The sequence below is a fragment of the Pseudonaja textilis genome, chromosome 2, assembly GCF_049901715.1.
Source record: "Pseudonaja textilis isolate UNSWEBS1 chromosome 2, rPseTex1.2, whole genome shotgun sequence".
Lineage (NCBI taxonomy): Eukaryota > Metazoa > Chordata > Lepidosauria > Squamata > Elapidae > Pseudonaja > Pseudonaja textilis.
In genome coordinates this window covers 243693928-243708628 of record NC_141991.1, presented here as the reverse complement: position 1 = coordinate 243708628, position 14701 = coordinate 243693928, and the positions used below count along the sequence as shown (strand labels likewise).

At 43.0% G+C, this 14701-nt stretch overlaps 1 protein-coding gene and 1 long non-coding RNA gene across 2 annotated transcripts in view; one reads left to right on the top strand and one right to left on the bottom strand.

The window, feature by feature from the left end:
* LOC148127445 (uncharacterized) overlaps window positions 1-14701 on the top strand; it is a 475162-nt gene that overhangs the window by 156022 nt on the left and 304439 nt on the right. The window lies entirely within an intron of this gene.
* Window positions 2794-13732, bottom strand: STARD6 (StAR related lipid transfer domain containing 6). The gene is made up of 6 exons (XM_026713661.2): window positions 13643-13732; window positions 12989-13038; window positions 8855-8981; window positions 5639-5756; window positions 3670-3763; window positions 2794-3030 (listed from the first exon to the last, which is right to left on the bottom strand). The coding sequence occupies exons 1-6, from the start codon at window positions 13730-13732 to the stop codon at window positions 2874-2876; spliced, it is 636 nt and encodes a 211-aa protein (XP_026569446.2). The 3' UTR covers window positions 2794-2873.

Sequence of the window (14701 nt, the reverse complement as noted above, 5' to 3'; positions counted from 1 at the left end):
GGTAAACAAGATGTTGAAATACAAAGCAGTCGCGGTAATTTGTCTCCATTTCCTTAGTTATAGATGCTAGAGGCTAGGGCACCATCCTGGTCTACTTTGATTTGTGAATGCTAATCGCTAGCATTCTTAGCGATGGCCATACTGGATTGAAAATCCTGGGAGCTGAAGTCCAGACACCTTAAAGTTGTCCGGGTTGAGAAATGCTGCTATAGGCTTACATATTCTTGCCAATGGAAGAACAATAGCAATAGCACTTATATACCACTTTACAGCCCTATCTAAGCGGTTTACAGAGTCAGCATATTGTCCCGCAACAATCTGGATCCTTATTTTACCGACCTCGGAAGGATGGAAAGCTGAGTCAACCTTGAGCCTGGTGAGATTCGAACTGCCAAATTACAGGCAACTGGCAGTCAGCAGAAGTAGCCTGCAGTACTACACTCTAACCGCTGCACCACAAGCAGGGCATAGGCCTGAGAATACAGGAAATCCTCCAGAGTAGAGAGCCTTTCTTTGGTCTTGGTTCCCACTCTCAAAATGGCCGTGCCACTTTCTAGAAACATTTTAGCAAGCAAATGTGAGACTGAGAAGAAGTCAGTTATAAGTATTTTGGGAGGGGGAGGACCGGGGGGGGGGACTTTACCAGTTCACACCTATTCGCTAAAACCGGTTGTTAACATTCTAAGCAGTTCGGAGAACCAGTTGTTAGAAAAAATCTCCTTTTGTTTTTTTCCAGTTTACTGCCCTAATCCTGTAGGGAAGGCAGTCCTTACATTCTGGTGTTGTAACTGCCCCTCCATTAATCCTCATTACATTCTTGGCAGGACTAGACTTCCTATCTCAGGAACCTCTCTGGAGTTATTTTCCTCTCCTTTGCTGGTACTTTGCTTGTGTGGAGTGACCATTCAAAGTTACAATGGCACTGAAAAAGGTGACTTATGACCATTTTTCACACTTATGACTGTTGCAGCATCCCCACAGTCATGAGAGGCCAGGCGAGGAGATGCGTGCTTCAATGTGAGCGATATTGAGTTGGCCATACCCAGCCAATAACATGACCACCAAGCCATGCCCACCACCTAAGCCATGTCCACAGAACCGGTTGTTAAAAAAATTGGAATCCCACCCCTGCGGGGGAACCATAGAAATGGCAGTTAGGTCAGTCTTTAGACTGATTCACCATGGTTTATTATTCACCATGGTTTGGTTGATCAGTAGATCTGCTTCCAGCTGCGTTTTAGAAACAGCAGCCAGGAAAGAACATAGTTTTCCAGCATCTTTTAAAAAAACTTCCAGTGTTGGAGCATTTACAACTTTTTTAGTTGTTCTGTCAGGAAATTTCTCCTTAGTTCTAAGTTGCTTCTCTCCTTGGTTAGTTTCCACCCACTGCTTCTTGTCCTGCCCTCAGGTGCTTTGGAGAATAGTTTGATTCCATGATCTTTGTGGCAGCCCCCCGAGATATTGGAACACTGCTATCATGTCTCCCCTTTTCATCAAACTAGACATACCCAGTTCCTGAAACCGTTCTTCATATGTTTTAGCCTTGAGTCCCCTAATCATCTTTGTTGCTCTTCTCTGCACTCTTTCTAGAGTCTCAACATCTTTCTTACATCGTGGCTACCAAACCTGAATGCAATATTCCAAGTGTGGCCTTACCAAGGCATTATAAAGTGTTATTAACGCTTCCCGTGATCTTGATTCTATCCCTCTCTTAATGCTTTTTTGGTGGCTGCTGCACACTGCTGGCTCATATTTAAATGGTTGTCCACTATGACTCCAAGGTCCCTCTCACAGTTACTACTACAATTAGCACGGCTTACAACCCTAAGTTCAAGTTCAATTATGGGCATCAATCAAGGGCTAACTGTGGTGCCTGTAGTCCTTTACATCAGGTATTGGCAACCTGAGGAAATTGCATGATGCACCTGTCCTCTTTTGTTGGCCTCTGAAGCTGCTTGGGACCATAACTGCCATAACTGCCAAAAACCAGCTGAATGACTGACTCCCTGCCATATTGAGATTGGAAACACCACCAACTAACAATCCCAAAGGTGCTTTTTCAGGAAGCAACTGAGCTTTCTTGGTTTTTTTTTTCTTTGTTGACATTTTGCTTCTCATCCTGAAAAAGCACCTTTGGGACAACTGTTATCTGGATGACTGAGAATCTCTACAGATTTTTAGCTATGCAATTTGGGATGAACACTCTTCAAATGGTGTGGGAGTAGGAACGGATTTCCAAGAGGAAAAATTGCAGACTACGGGAACCAGGAGCACTACTGAGGTGACCCTGAGGACACAAGATAAACCTCCAAGTGCTTCAATGACCCTCTAAAACCGGGGTCTTCAAACTTGACAGCTTTAAGACTTGTGGACTTCAACTCCCAGAATTCCTCCTCCAGTCATGTTAGCTCAGGAATTCTGGGAGTTGAAGTCCACAAGTTTTAAACTGGCCAAGTTTGAAGACCCTTGCACTAAAAGGATACAAATGACCAGCCGTCTGCAAGGAATATACATCCTTCCATTCCCCACCACCATCCAACCAGAGCTGAAGAAGCTTCTTGGATGAGAAGCGAAACATCTTCAGGAAAAAAAACCAAGAAAGTCCAGTTGCCTCCCGAAAAAGCATCTTTGGCACAACCGTGACCTGGATGACTAAGAATCTCTACAGATATTTACAAACTGACAATATTCTTTCCTCCAAATATGGAAAGAAGGGGCTGGGAAAGATGGCGGGTTTGCATCCCTCCCCCCCACAAACGTTGAGTGAAGTTCTTGACCCCCAAAAACCTTGCCTATCTCTTCTTGACATTAGACCAAACGTGGGTCTGTTTTGTATTGAAGACAAGCTTCCTTGCACCCTCTGACAGGGGATTTTATCTCCCTGATTGTCTCAACATCTTTAATCCACTCTTGCAATCGGTCACAAAGTTTATGAGGCTCATGGGCATAACGGAATTGATCACTGAAGGCATTAGAAAGCCTCCCAAATCCACCTGGACGACCATCATAAGTTTGGTGTGCTCTGGGTTCCTGAAAAAAAGAAGAATGGGGTTTTATCAGTAAGAGTTCTGAGGAACGTCCCTCCCCACCTTCTCTGAATCCAGTGTGGATCAGTGGATTTCAACTTCTGCTAAGTGCAGGGATTCCTATGACCTTTTCTTGCTTCTCTTCCCCTAGGGTCCCCTAACCCTAAACCCTGATCACAGTTTAAGCTTGGCTTGCAGCACTCGAATAAACTTTGGATCTGTTTTCTCCAACAAACTCTTTAAAGATGAGCATGGGAAGAATTACATCTACACATTCAGGTAACAATATGAGTAGTGCGATGGCCTAGAAGTGGAGCTCTCGCCTCACAATCAGGAGGCTGTGAGTTCAATCCTAGGTTAGAGGCAGATATTTATCTTTCTGGGCACAATGAGGATATATCCGCTGAACAGAACTCTGCATCCGGCCAGTAAACACACTGCTCCATTCAGTTGTCCAAAACTCCACCCTGCAAGGGATTACGGGATCTTTAAAAGTTTATGATTCGGGTAATATTATCAAGCCATCCTTCGGCACTTCTGGCAAATGAGTAGAGTCCGGTTCATTTAGAGTGCTTCCAGCTTTCAGGTTAAACGTTTTCCCAGGAATAAAAGTTTCTGCAGTGAAATAGCTCAAAATCCTTACCCTGGTAGTGGAAGACAGGCATAGCCAGAAGAGAAAGTGGTGCCCCGAATACAAGCTGGAGTTGGAGGGAAATTAGGATGAACCACACTGATGGCTATAAGAAAATACAAAGCAAATGTTGAAATCTGTTTAAACAGCCAAGCTGTCTGAATCTGACAGCCATCCAAATATGAAATCAGTGTCAACTAAAAAATACTTCTTTGGTCTTTTTTAGTTGTCATCAGAAAGGGAGTAGAGGAAAGCAGTGCATTCCTTAAATGCTTCAGATAATTTCTTTGGGAACCAAAGCTTCTGGCCCGCAAAATTATTACTGGAGACCACGATTGATGACTCTTGACTATGGATGTGTCTCATTGGAGAATATACATCCGGGGATGGGGGGAAGACCAGGGTCAAGGGTGAAATGAATCAATGTGTCAAGAGTCGGCTGCAACTGGGAAAGACTGACATGTCAACTCCTAATAAATCAATCTTTTTTACTGTGAGAGATGTGGCTAAAAACTTATGATTTGAATGGAGGTGCATATCGGAGTCCTGACTGCCAGCCGACTCTGATACATCATTCATTTCATTTAAACCACAGACCATGCTGATCATTGAAGTAAAAGGAAAAGGTGTTTATGTATCCAACAATGGAGTTCAGGTAGCTTTTTTTTTTCTTTTTGGCAGTTTGACACGATCAAGAAGTGTAGGGCCTTCTAAGCAAGCTTGTTAAGAAAATGAGTATTGTTAGCCTGCAGAACACACCTGACCAGAATGGGACAACTTACCTATAGTCAACTCACCATGGCCAACTCACAACTCAAACAACTCACTATAGAATAATTTAATTATTCAAAATAATTAAAAATTGTTTTAATTTTTATCATCCACATTTTAGTTTGTCCTTCCCTTGGCTTTCTTTATGATTCTATTAGAGTATTTCTTCAATATTAGTATAACTCTTGTCCTGCGGTAAATTGGCCAGTGGATAATTGGTCTCAACGAGTTATTTTGTAGACTCCTCCTGACAGTCCCTCTGATAAACTCTGACATAAAAGATAGGATGATGACATGATCTAGAATAGATCAGAGGTGTCCAACCTTGGCAACTTTAAGACTTGGCTGTAGAAGTCCACAAGTCTTACTTCCACTAGAAGTCCAGAGGTTGTCAAGGTTGGACACCCCTGGTGTGTGATAGATGGAATCTTATACCCCGTGAGTCCTCCAAAACTACTTTCTGAATAAATGAAACAGATTAAAAGCTGAAACTGACTTCTTAAACAATTTCACCATTCTGAATAGTGTTTCTCAACCTTAACACAACTTCAAGATGTGTGGGCTTTAACTTACAGAATTCTGAAAATTGAAGTCCATATATCTTTACAATAAGTTGCTAAGGTTGAAAAATGCTGCTTTAGACTCTTGAATGACTGGGAAAATGGAGCTGTTCCATAAGACTTAGGGTACCCAGTTTATCACTTAAAGCACCATCATCTCACCAAACCTCACCAAAGTAATAAAAAGCAGCAAAATCGGAGGACTTGCCACTCAAATGACTATCAACTGCAGTCCACTGGCAAGGCATAGAGATATGAGTCTGAAGGGACGTTATTTTACTGGGACAAAGAAATTAGTAGTTGTTATTATGTGCAAAGAATCCGGACCAAATTGTTAAGTCAAAAAAAATTATTGCACAAACTTATACATAAGAATCTAGTCAACAGAAGATTCTAGTCAACTACCATGTTAAATTTGGGGTAGATGAGGGTCAACAGAATTCAAGAAGGGATTGACTTCAACCTTTTATGGGAACATAACAATTCTAGGCTGATAACTCATTTAACTCTGCCCCCAGTTCCTCCTGTTCTTTTCCTTCAGTTGTTTAATTAATTGCATAGATCTTCCTTTCCTGAATATTTGGGTCTGCACACACATTTATCACTTATACACCATAATTTTTATCTTCTCCCAGTAAACAATTACTTACAGTTTGTTGTCATTAAATTTCCATCGTAGGTTTTTAAGTGCAGCATAAAGACAAAATCTCTTGGCGAAACCATTCCAAGGCCGTAACTGTGGGTAATACTGTGACAAATGAAGGTGTCCTATGGTTTAATTTAAAAAAGTCCACAAATGAAAATGCTGCCTAGTAAATTAAAACAGGTAGGCTGTCAGCTTAGAAAAAAAGTGTAAATCAAATTATGCAATTTTTAGCCTGAAATACTTTTTATTGCCCATCAGTGGACCTTATTTAAAAACTAGGTTTGTAAAGTCATTTTTTATGTTTGAACTACTTGTGAGTGACTTAAACACTATTCACTACAATTCTTCACTGAATAAATTAATACATATAACTGACACAGAACAAATATTCTTTATGTACCTATAAAGAATATGGCCTATTAATTTATAGAGGACTTCATATTTCTACATCCTGCTTACCACTAATCACCCATTCAACAAATCTGTTATGCAGAAGAAAAATGTTGCTTAAATGATTCCAAACATTAGATGGCCCTAAATAGAACTGCTGAGCGCCATGTTTTTAGATATGGTCGGTTCTTTTAGAAAAGATTTCCATGGTTGGTTGCAAGAACATTTCTTGTATTTTTAGAAACAATTCTATCTTTAGATCAAACTCATTGGCTATGTTCACATGTCCAACTTAGTTATTGAATTAATCCATATTTACAAGGTTGTTTACATAAAATACTAAATCATAAAGTAACAAATGGGTTAGGTTTCCTAACCGTGAGAACAATTAACCAGTAGAACAGCTTGCCTTGAAAAGTTGCAGGTGATTCAACACTGGAAACCTTTAACAGAACTAGCCATTTCTCTGGAATAGTATAGTCTCTCTTACTTGAACAGTGGTTGGACTAGAAGACCTACAAGGTCCCTTCCAACTCTTATTATTCTCTATTCTGTATTCTGTTGCTCATTATAACAATATTTTTAAACACTGACAAATTTAAAATGTGTGAATTTCAGCTCCCACAATTCCCCAGCTAGCATGCTAGCAGGAAAATTCTGGAAGTTGAAGTCCACGCATTGGTTAAAGTTGCCACAGTTGGAAAACACTGCATTATACTCCCAAAACGGAGAAGGAGGAAACTTTTCAGGATCATAGCAGTATGTCTATGCAGATATCAGACTTAAAACAGACTGCATATTGTGCGAACCTAGGCAAATTGTGTTTTTTCATGTCTGTGGAGATTCTCAATCTTCCTGGTCATGGGTGTCCCAAAGGTGCTTTTTCAAGAGACAACTGGACTTTCTTATTTTTTCTTGGAAGACTTTTCGCTTCTCGTCCAAGAAGCTTCTTCAGCTCTGACTGAATACCGGGGAACAGAAGGAGTTACATTCCTTGCAGACAGCTGGTCATTTGCATTCTTTCAGAGTCAATGAGGCCACTTGGAGATTTGCCTGGATCGTCTGAGTAGTGCAAATGGGTGTGGAGCCTTCTTGGAACTGCGGAAAGGACTGTGTTATGGAGCTGTGTTTTCTGCAAGATGTTTTCTGCCCTGTGTCTCTTCTCCATCTTAAACGGAAGTGCAAATGGTTCCTGTAGTCTGCAATTTTTCTGGAAATCCATTCATTCTCCCGCACCATTCGAGGAAGTTCATCCCAAAGTGTACGGCTAAATGTCTATGGAGATACACTGTTATCCAGATCATGGTTTCCCAAAGGTGCTTTTTCAAGAGGCAACTGGACTTTCTAGTTTTTTCTTTGAACATGTTTTTTTTTTTCATGCAACATGATAGTGTATAGATGATTTTAATGAAACAGCCAGCCAATTATGCACATCAATCACAAGGTAAAAGAAAATAGACAAAGGATCTACTTCACGCCTAACCACAATTTTTAAAACTATATTTGATAAATAGATGAACCCAAAACAGGAAGTTCACAAAACCAAATACATCATAGTTTTGCGTAATGTTTAAATACAGCTTTGGTTTTCCATTTTATCCTAAAGTGCACATTTTTCTTGCATAGACTTCAACTCCCAGAAATCCTGAACCAGCATGGCTGACTCAGGAATTCTGGGAGCTGAAGGCCATAAGTCATAAAAAGGGCCATTGTTCACCAGCCCTGCTGTAGGGGTACGTGGCAGTGACCTTGGAAAACAGGAGGACGACTACAGACTAGATCAGGGGTATCACACTCCGTTTCATTGAGAACCGCACCAGGTTTGTGTTTGACCTCAGGGGGCTGTGGTGGGCCCCATGAATCCCAGTGGTGGGATTCAAATTTTTTTACTACCGGTTCTGTGGGCATGGCTTAATGGGCGTGGCAGAGGGGAAGGAAATCTCCAGTCAGAGGTGGTATTTGCCAGTTCTCCAAACTATTCAAAATTTCTGCTACCGGTTCTCCAGAACTGGCCAGAATCTGCTGAATACCACCTCCGGGCATCGCCAACTCAATGTCACTAGTGTTGGGGATGCCTGTGGTGGGCCTGACTGCTCTGCCAGTGAAAATGGGCTCCCAAGCTCCGTTTTTGGCTCTGATGACATCCTGCAACCCTCTGACAGCAAAAATGGAGCTCGGGAGGACCACGGGCTCCATTTTTGCTGGCAGAGGCACTGCAGGCTGGTCCTTCACTGTTTCCAGGACAGCCCTGCTGGCCAGATTTAAGCACCCCGTGGGTCATATCTGGCCCCCAGGCCTTGAGTTTGATATTCCTGGACTAGATAAGCATCATACAAAGGGTATTTTAGTCCAGAGTGGACCTTTCCTTAGGTTTCCAGACAATGAAAGACAAAAGGAAAAGAGGGAGGAAAAAAATTCATATTCACAAAATTCTGTTACTGTACAGTTACAATAAGCTACAGTAGCATAGTTATACCCTCTTCGCTGGACTACCTCAAAAGGTTAATAGATAGCAATCACTGAGTGCCAGAAGGTATGCTATCTATAACAGAGATGGGGAACTCTGGCCCGTTTATGACTCGTGGACTTCAACTCCCAGAATTCCTGAGCAAGCACAGCTGACTCAAGAATTCTGTGAGTTGAAGACTACAAGTCATACAAACGAAAGTTCCCCACCTCTAATCTATATCCTCAAAATAACACCCCAAATTCAGCTAATTGTTGTCTTATGTTTCAGTTCCCCAAGAAACAGCTATCCTATGAAAAAGGCATAATTTGCTAAATGCTAAATTGCAGCGTTCAGCCGCTCTTCCTTATCTCACAGAATCACCTGGTCAATTCTTTCTACAATTTTATACGACTGCAATGATTTGTCCCACTTGCTGCGATATTCAGGCCGGAAAACAAAAGGGAATAATTTGACAGGCGGTATCTCCATCGACACTTCAGCCCGGTACCTGGAAACAAATATTTCAGGGTTAATTGAACCAAGAAGGATCACCAATGCATCTCTGAGGGAAGGTCTTTCTAAATTGTCTAGGGATAAATTGTCGTGGGGAAGAAAGTGTTTGGGGCGGATTTTATATGCCCCTGTTCTGACTCAACCTTAGCATAAACAAGAAACAGATTCCTTGTCCCCCCCAAAAACCCCTTTATTTATCTCCTGTGAATTAATGGCATTCACACACTGAAAACTCCAGGCAAGAGTCCTTCCAAGAGTTAAATGCAGTAACAGACCTTATCAGTTCCTTGAAATAATTGCCAGGCTGTGAACTCCCAGCGGTAAAGCTGAAAATTAAGTTCTGGCAAGCAGTCTCTGAGGAATGAAACACATGAGCCAAATCTTCTGAAATCCAAATTGTTGTCTCCTACAACCACCACTCCCCTTTCCTTCTGTTTATTCCCCAGCCAGGGAGGGGTCAATCAGCGTTCACGTGTGCTTTGCTTCCTGAGTTGACTCCTTGTCCACAGTTGTTCTCCTCTCCTAACAGCTCTGCGCATACATGCATCTGGAACAGGCCCCAGCTGTTCTTCCTCCCCACTTATCTCAGCCTCCAAAGGCAGCTGCCTCTCCGGTGACTGGGTAATGTCAGGCAGCCCTGGCTCTTTCTTTGCGTCTGATGCAGAGCATTCATCAGAGCCTTCCCCAGACTCCAGAACTGGCCCAAGTTCCTCCCACCCCCGACCTCCTCATCGTCCAATTCTGCCGCCAGCTCTGCTGGCAGCTGGCAGGCTACAACAGCCCCTTCTGCTGCTAAAAAGTTGAGAGGCATATGGACTCAATAAATAAATGAATTATTTTGTGGTTGATGGCACAGTCAGCCAGATGCTTTAAATGAGCGATCCCAAACTTTTTTTTGGCTTTGTGTACTAGTGAGGGGACCCTGGTTCCAAGCGGGCCACAGCCCTGGGAGTTGGGGGCTCCTGTTTTATACTGCATTTGGCATTCTTTGTCCTTCTCAAGGACCTGAGTTCTGTATTTGTTACGAAGAAGAAAAAACACAAGGAAAAATAATTCTTTGTGGGTGGAATGAAAGAACTTTTTTCTAAGTCGAAACAAGATAAATGATGGAAAACAGCTTTGTTATTTTTTCTTCTTCTTCCCACAACCAATCTTTTCTTTCCTAGACATCAAAAAAAAAAAGGATCAGCTCCAAAATATTAGCCCTTACAGGTAGTTCTCAACTTACGACCACAATGGAGTCCCAAATTTCTAAGCAAGGCAGTTCTTAAGTGAGTTTTGCCTCATTTTACGACCTTACTTGCCACAGCTGTTAAGTGAAACGCTGCCCTATTGACTTTTTTGCTTGTTTGGAGGTCACAAAAGGAGATCGCATCAGACCCCCGGATGCTGCAACTATCAAAGAGAAAGAGATCAGATCCGTTTCCACTCATATCATGGCACATACTGGTAGGTAATCCTTGATGTACAACTATTTATTCAGTGACTGCTCAAAGTTACAACAACACTGAAAAATGTGGCTTAGGAATCACACTTACAACCATTGCACCAGTCACGGGATCAAAATTCAGAGACACTTGGCAACTGGATCACATTTATGATTTATGGTTGCAATGTCCTGAGGTCATGTGATCCCCTTTTTTCAGGGGTAGCATTCAAATTTCTTAACAACTGGTTCTGTGGGCATGGCCTAATTTGTGGGCGTGGTTTAGCGATCATGTGACTGGATGGCCGTGGCTTGCCAACTGGGCATGGCTTGGTGGTCACGTGACTGGCTGGGTGTGGCTTGTATGTAAATATTGTAAATATTTATTTAAATATTTAATTTTTTATTTAAAAAAGAGCAACTTTTACCCAAAAGCAAAGCAGGCAGGCAGACTGAGTTTTTGCCAAATCAGGCAAAGCAGGTAGGCAGATTGAATTCCTCACAGAATCACAGATTCACTTGGAGATCTATCTATCTGCAAACTGCTACCTGAGTCTGAAAAATACTGAAAAGTAGAAGCTTCAATCCTAAGGAAGGTTCAGTTCTGCTTTTAGATTATTTAAAACTCAAGAAATCCAAAGATTTCCTGCTTTCTAGCTCATCTAAATCTCCTGGCACAGCAGAACACCTGATGGTCGAGGAAAAAGAAAAGGAAAAATAACAACTTAGCAGGCAAGTTTGATGGCGCGCATGCCAGGTAAGGAGTGAGTGGGTTGGGAGGGGAGGAGCCAGCCAGTGGTGCAATTTGCCAGTTCTCCGAACTGGGCCGAATCATGACCACCGGTTCTATAGAACTGGTCCAACCAGGTAGAATCCCACCCCTGCCTTTTTTGCAACTTGCTGATTAGCCAAGTCAAAGGGGAAAGCCAGATTTACTTAACAACTGGGATACTAACAATTGTAGTGATTCACTTAACAGACACAACAAGGAAGGCAATAAAAGGGCGGGAAAACCTCAATTAACAACTGTGTGCTCCAATCGCCGGCCCTCAAGACACTAATCAACCAATAGGAAGGCACCATATAAATATGACGCATGGAATAGCCAAAGCACACCGTCTGGTGGGAGGGAAGATCCCTGAGGATGGGCTCCAGCATGAGTCTGAAAGCTCAGAAGCAATGGTGGGATTCAATTTTTTTTACTACCAGTTCTGTGGGTGTGGCTTGGTGGGCGTGGCATGGCTTGGTGGGTGTGCTTGGTGGGCATGACAGGGGAAGGTTACTGCAAAATCTCCATTCTCATCCCAGTCCAGGGGAAGGTTACTGTAAACTCTCCATTCCCTCCCCACCCCACTAACCTGCTTTCCAGCTCCGTTCTCCTGTACAGGGCAACCAAAGAAGAGCCAGCCGATCAGCTGAGACTCGGGAGGCAGAGAATAGATGGGGGCGGGGCCAGTCAGAGGTGGTATTTGCCGGTTCTCTGAACTACTCAAAATTTCCGCTACCGGTTCTCCAGAACTCGTCAGAACCGGCTGAATGCCACCTCTGCTCAGAAGATTAAACTTCTGGCCCTGGGTCACTGACCCAGAGTGGGTCTTACAACATTCACAACTGTCCCAAAGGTGCTTTTTCAGGAGGCAACTGGACTTCCTTGTTTTTTTATTTCTTTGAAGACATTTCACTTCTCATCCAAGAAGCTTCTTCAGGTCTGACTAGATGATGGGGAATGGAAGGATTTATATTCCTTGCAGACAGCTGGTCATTTGCATTATGTTAGAGAGTCATTGAGGCCACCGGCGGGTTTGTCTGTGTCCTCAGGATCCCCTGAGTCGTGCAAATGGGTGTGGAGCCTTCTTGGCTGCAGAATGTTTTCTGCCCTGTGTCCCTTCGCTGTTGGAGACAAGCGCAAGGTTGTTGGGGATGAGACTGTGTTGTCTGCATCTCAAACCGAAGTGCAAATGGTTCCTGTAGTCTGCAATTTTTCTGGAAATCCCTTCATTCTCTCACACCATTCGAAGAGTGTTCATCCCAAAGTGCATAGTTAAAAGTCTACGGAGATTCTCAGTCATCCAGGTCATGGTTGTCCCAAAGGTGCTTTTTCAGGTGATGCTGGATGACTGAGAATCTCCATAGATATTAAGAACTGACTTGCTTACCAACAGAAATATGGGCCGCAATTGTGGTTGTAACTCAAGGACTACCTGTACTTAGTTTCATGAGATAGTTGACTCCTCAGCAGAAGAAGATATCAAACCACGCCCCCTCCTTTTGATTCATACAAGTCGTATCCTCTTACACTCAGGGTCTTCAAATTTGGCACGTTTAAGACTTGTGGACTTCAACTCCCAGAATTCCTGAGCTAACGTGACTGGAGGAGGAATTCTGGGAGTTAAAGTCCACAAGTCTTAAAGCTGTCAAGTTTGAAGACCTCCGTCTTACGCTATGTCTATTTGTGAATGCAGCCTTCTTTAGCTGTTCTTAGAATGGAGAAGCCGCTTTGAAAGCATCCTGCTTGTTGACGCTACTTTTCACAGCTCTGGTGGGTAAAATGCACTGGAAGCAAAAGTGATACTTACAGGATTCCTGGAAATTCTGTTGAAGGTTTGGCCAGGACATCCATATGTTTCTCAAATAGAGAAGAAAGGGAACAGGAATTAACCATCTGTCTTTCTGCGATATGCATATAATTTTAGCTGCATCAAGTATTGTTTTATTCCTACTAGCAAAACCGTGTACTCTGCAAGCAAACCTATTCCTAAATAAATACATACGCTGAATGAAAGGAATCAGTGGCATTTCAGAAGCTATGAATTACAACTCGGGGCACCTCTCATTTTAATTGCTCATTTGGCCCAAGTAATTCATTGGAGAAAGCTTTCTGTATTTTCTTATAATTAACTATCTCCTGCCTAGGAGTGACTATAGGGATTCTCAGACATCCAGGTCATGGTTGTCCCAAAGGTGCTTTTTCAAAAACCAACTGGACTTGAAAACATTTCACTTCTCATCCTAGAAGCTTCTTCAGTTCTGGAGAACTGAAGACACTGAAGAAATTTCTTGGATGAGAACCAAAGAAGCTTCTTGGATGAGAAGCAAAATGTCTTCATGGGAAAACAAAGTCCAGTTGCCTTTTGAAAAAGCACCTTTAGACATCCTGCCTAAACATATTTATTTGTTTGTTTGTTTGCAAGGGGCAACTAGTTCAGATAAGACAAACATACTTTTCTTACCGTAGATTTTACCACTTTCCATCCTTCTTTATCATGGAGATAGAAGAAAATTTTTGCGGAGACCTCTTCAGCATTTTTCCTATAATCCATCTAACTGGAAAGATATGAAAGTGATGCGTGTATCAATGGCATGGGATATCCCAACAGCAGGAGAGAAAAATAAGTTTTTGAAGTAAAAGTGTGCAATAGCACTCATAGAAACACACACACACACACACACACAAACACAAATGCTGAACCAGGGCAGCCTTTTTCAACTTGATGCCCTCTAGAGCAGTGGTCACCAACCAGTAGGCCGGGGACCACTGGTGGTCCATGAGAAAATTTTGGTGGTCCACAGAGAAATGTCCCCCCCAAAGCACTCCCCCCAAAGCAATTAATCCAGGCTGCGTGGGAACACAAGGCTGTGCCACCCACATAGCCCGCAGGAACACAAGGCTTGCATCGCTTGCATTGCAAACAACGCGAGGTAGTGACTGGAGGGGGGAAAGGGTGGAGGGGGGGCTTGCCGACTTCCCCCCCTTGCCCCACGTGCCTGGCCTGGCCACCGGGCTGCTTCTTTCCACTTCTTTCTTCTTCTGCTTTTGGCTGCACGCAAGGAAAGCAGCAAAAGTCTTTCTTTCTCCCCCCCAAACTCTGCCAGAAATGAGTCTTTGGGATCCTTCAAGGCATCCTGCTCCAAGGGGCTGTGCCAGCAAAGACTCCCTTCTGACAGAGTTTGGGAGAGAGAAAGAAAGACCTCTGCTGCTTCTGCTGCTTTCCTTGCATGAAGCCAAAAGTCTCTCTCTCTCCCCCTGCCCGAGAATGGAGGTGGAGACGGTACCCTGCGATCCCAAATAAAGAATGATTGATCAGTAGGAAAACGGGGTGGGGAATTTTCCTACAGACTTTGTTCCTGCAACCACTGTCAGTCAAAATTCATATCAGCGGTCCGCGGGATTTAAAATTATGAGTTTGGTGGTTTCCTGAGGTCCAAAAGGTTGAGCAGGGGTACCTAGAGCAGGGGTACCCAATCTTGGCAACTTTAAGCCTGCCGGACTTTAGCTGATTGGGGAATTC

Coding starts and splice junctions, on each gene's coding strand:
- STARD6 (XM_026713661.2), bottom strand. CDS start 13,732: ATGGATTATAGGAAAAATGCTGAAGAGGTCTCCGCAAAAATTTTCTTC. Junction 8,982..12,988: donor ACAGAATTTCCAGGAATCCT/GTAAGTATCACT, acceptor ATTTGTTTCCAG/GTACCGGGCTGAAGTGTCGA. Junction 3,031..3,669: donor GCCTGTCTTCCACTACCAGG/GTAAGGATTTTG, acceptor TCTTTTTTTCAG/GAACCCAGAGCACACCAAAC.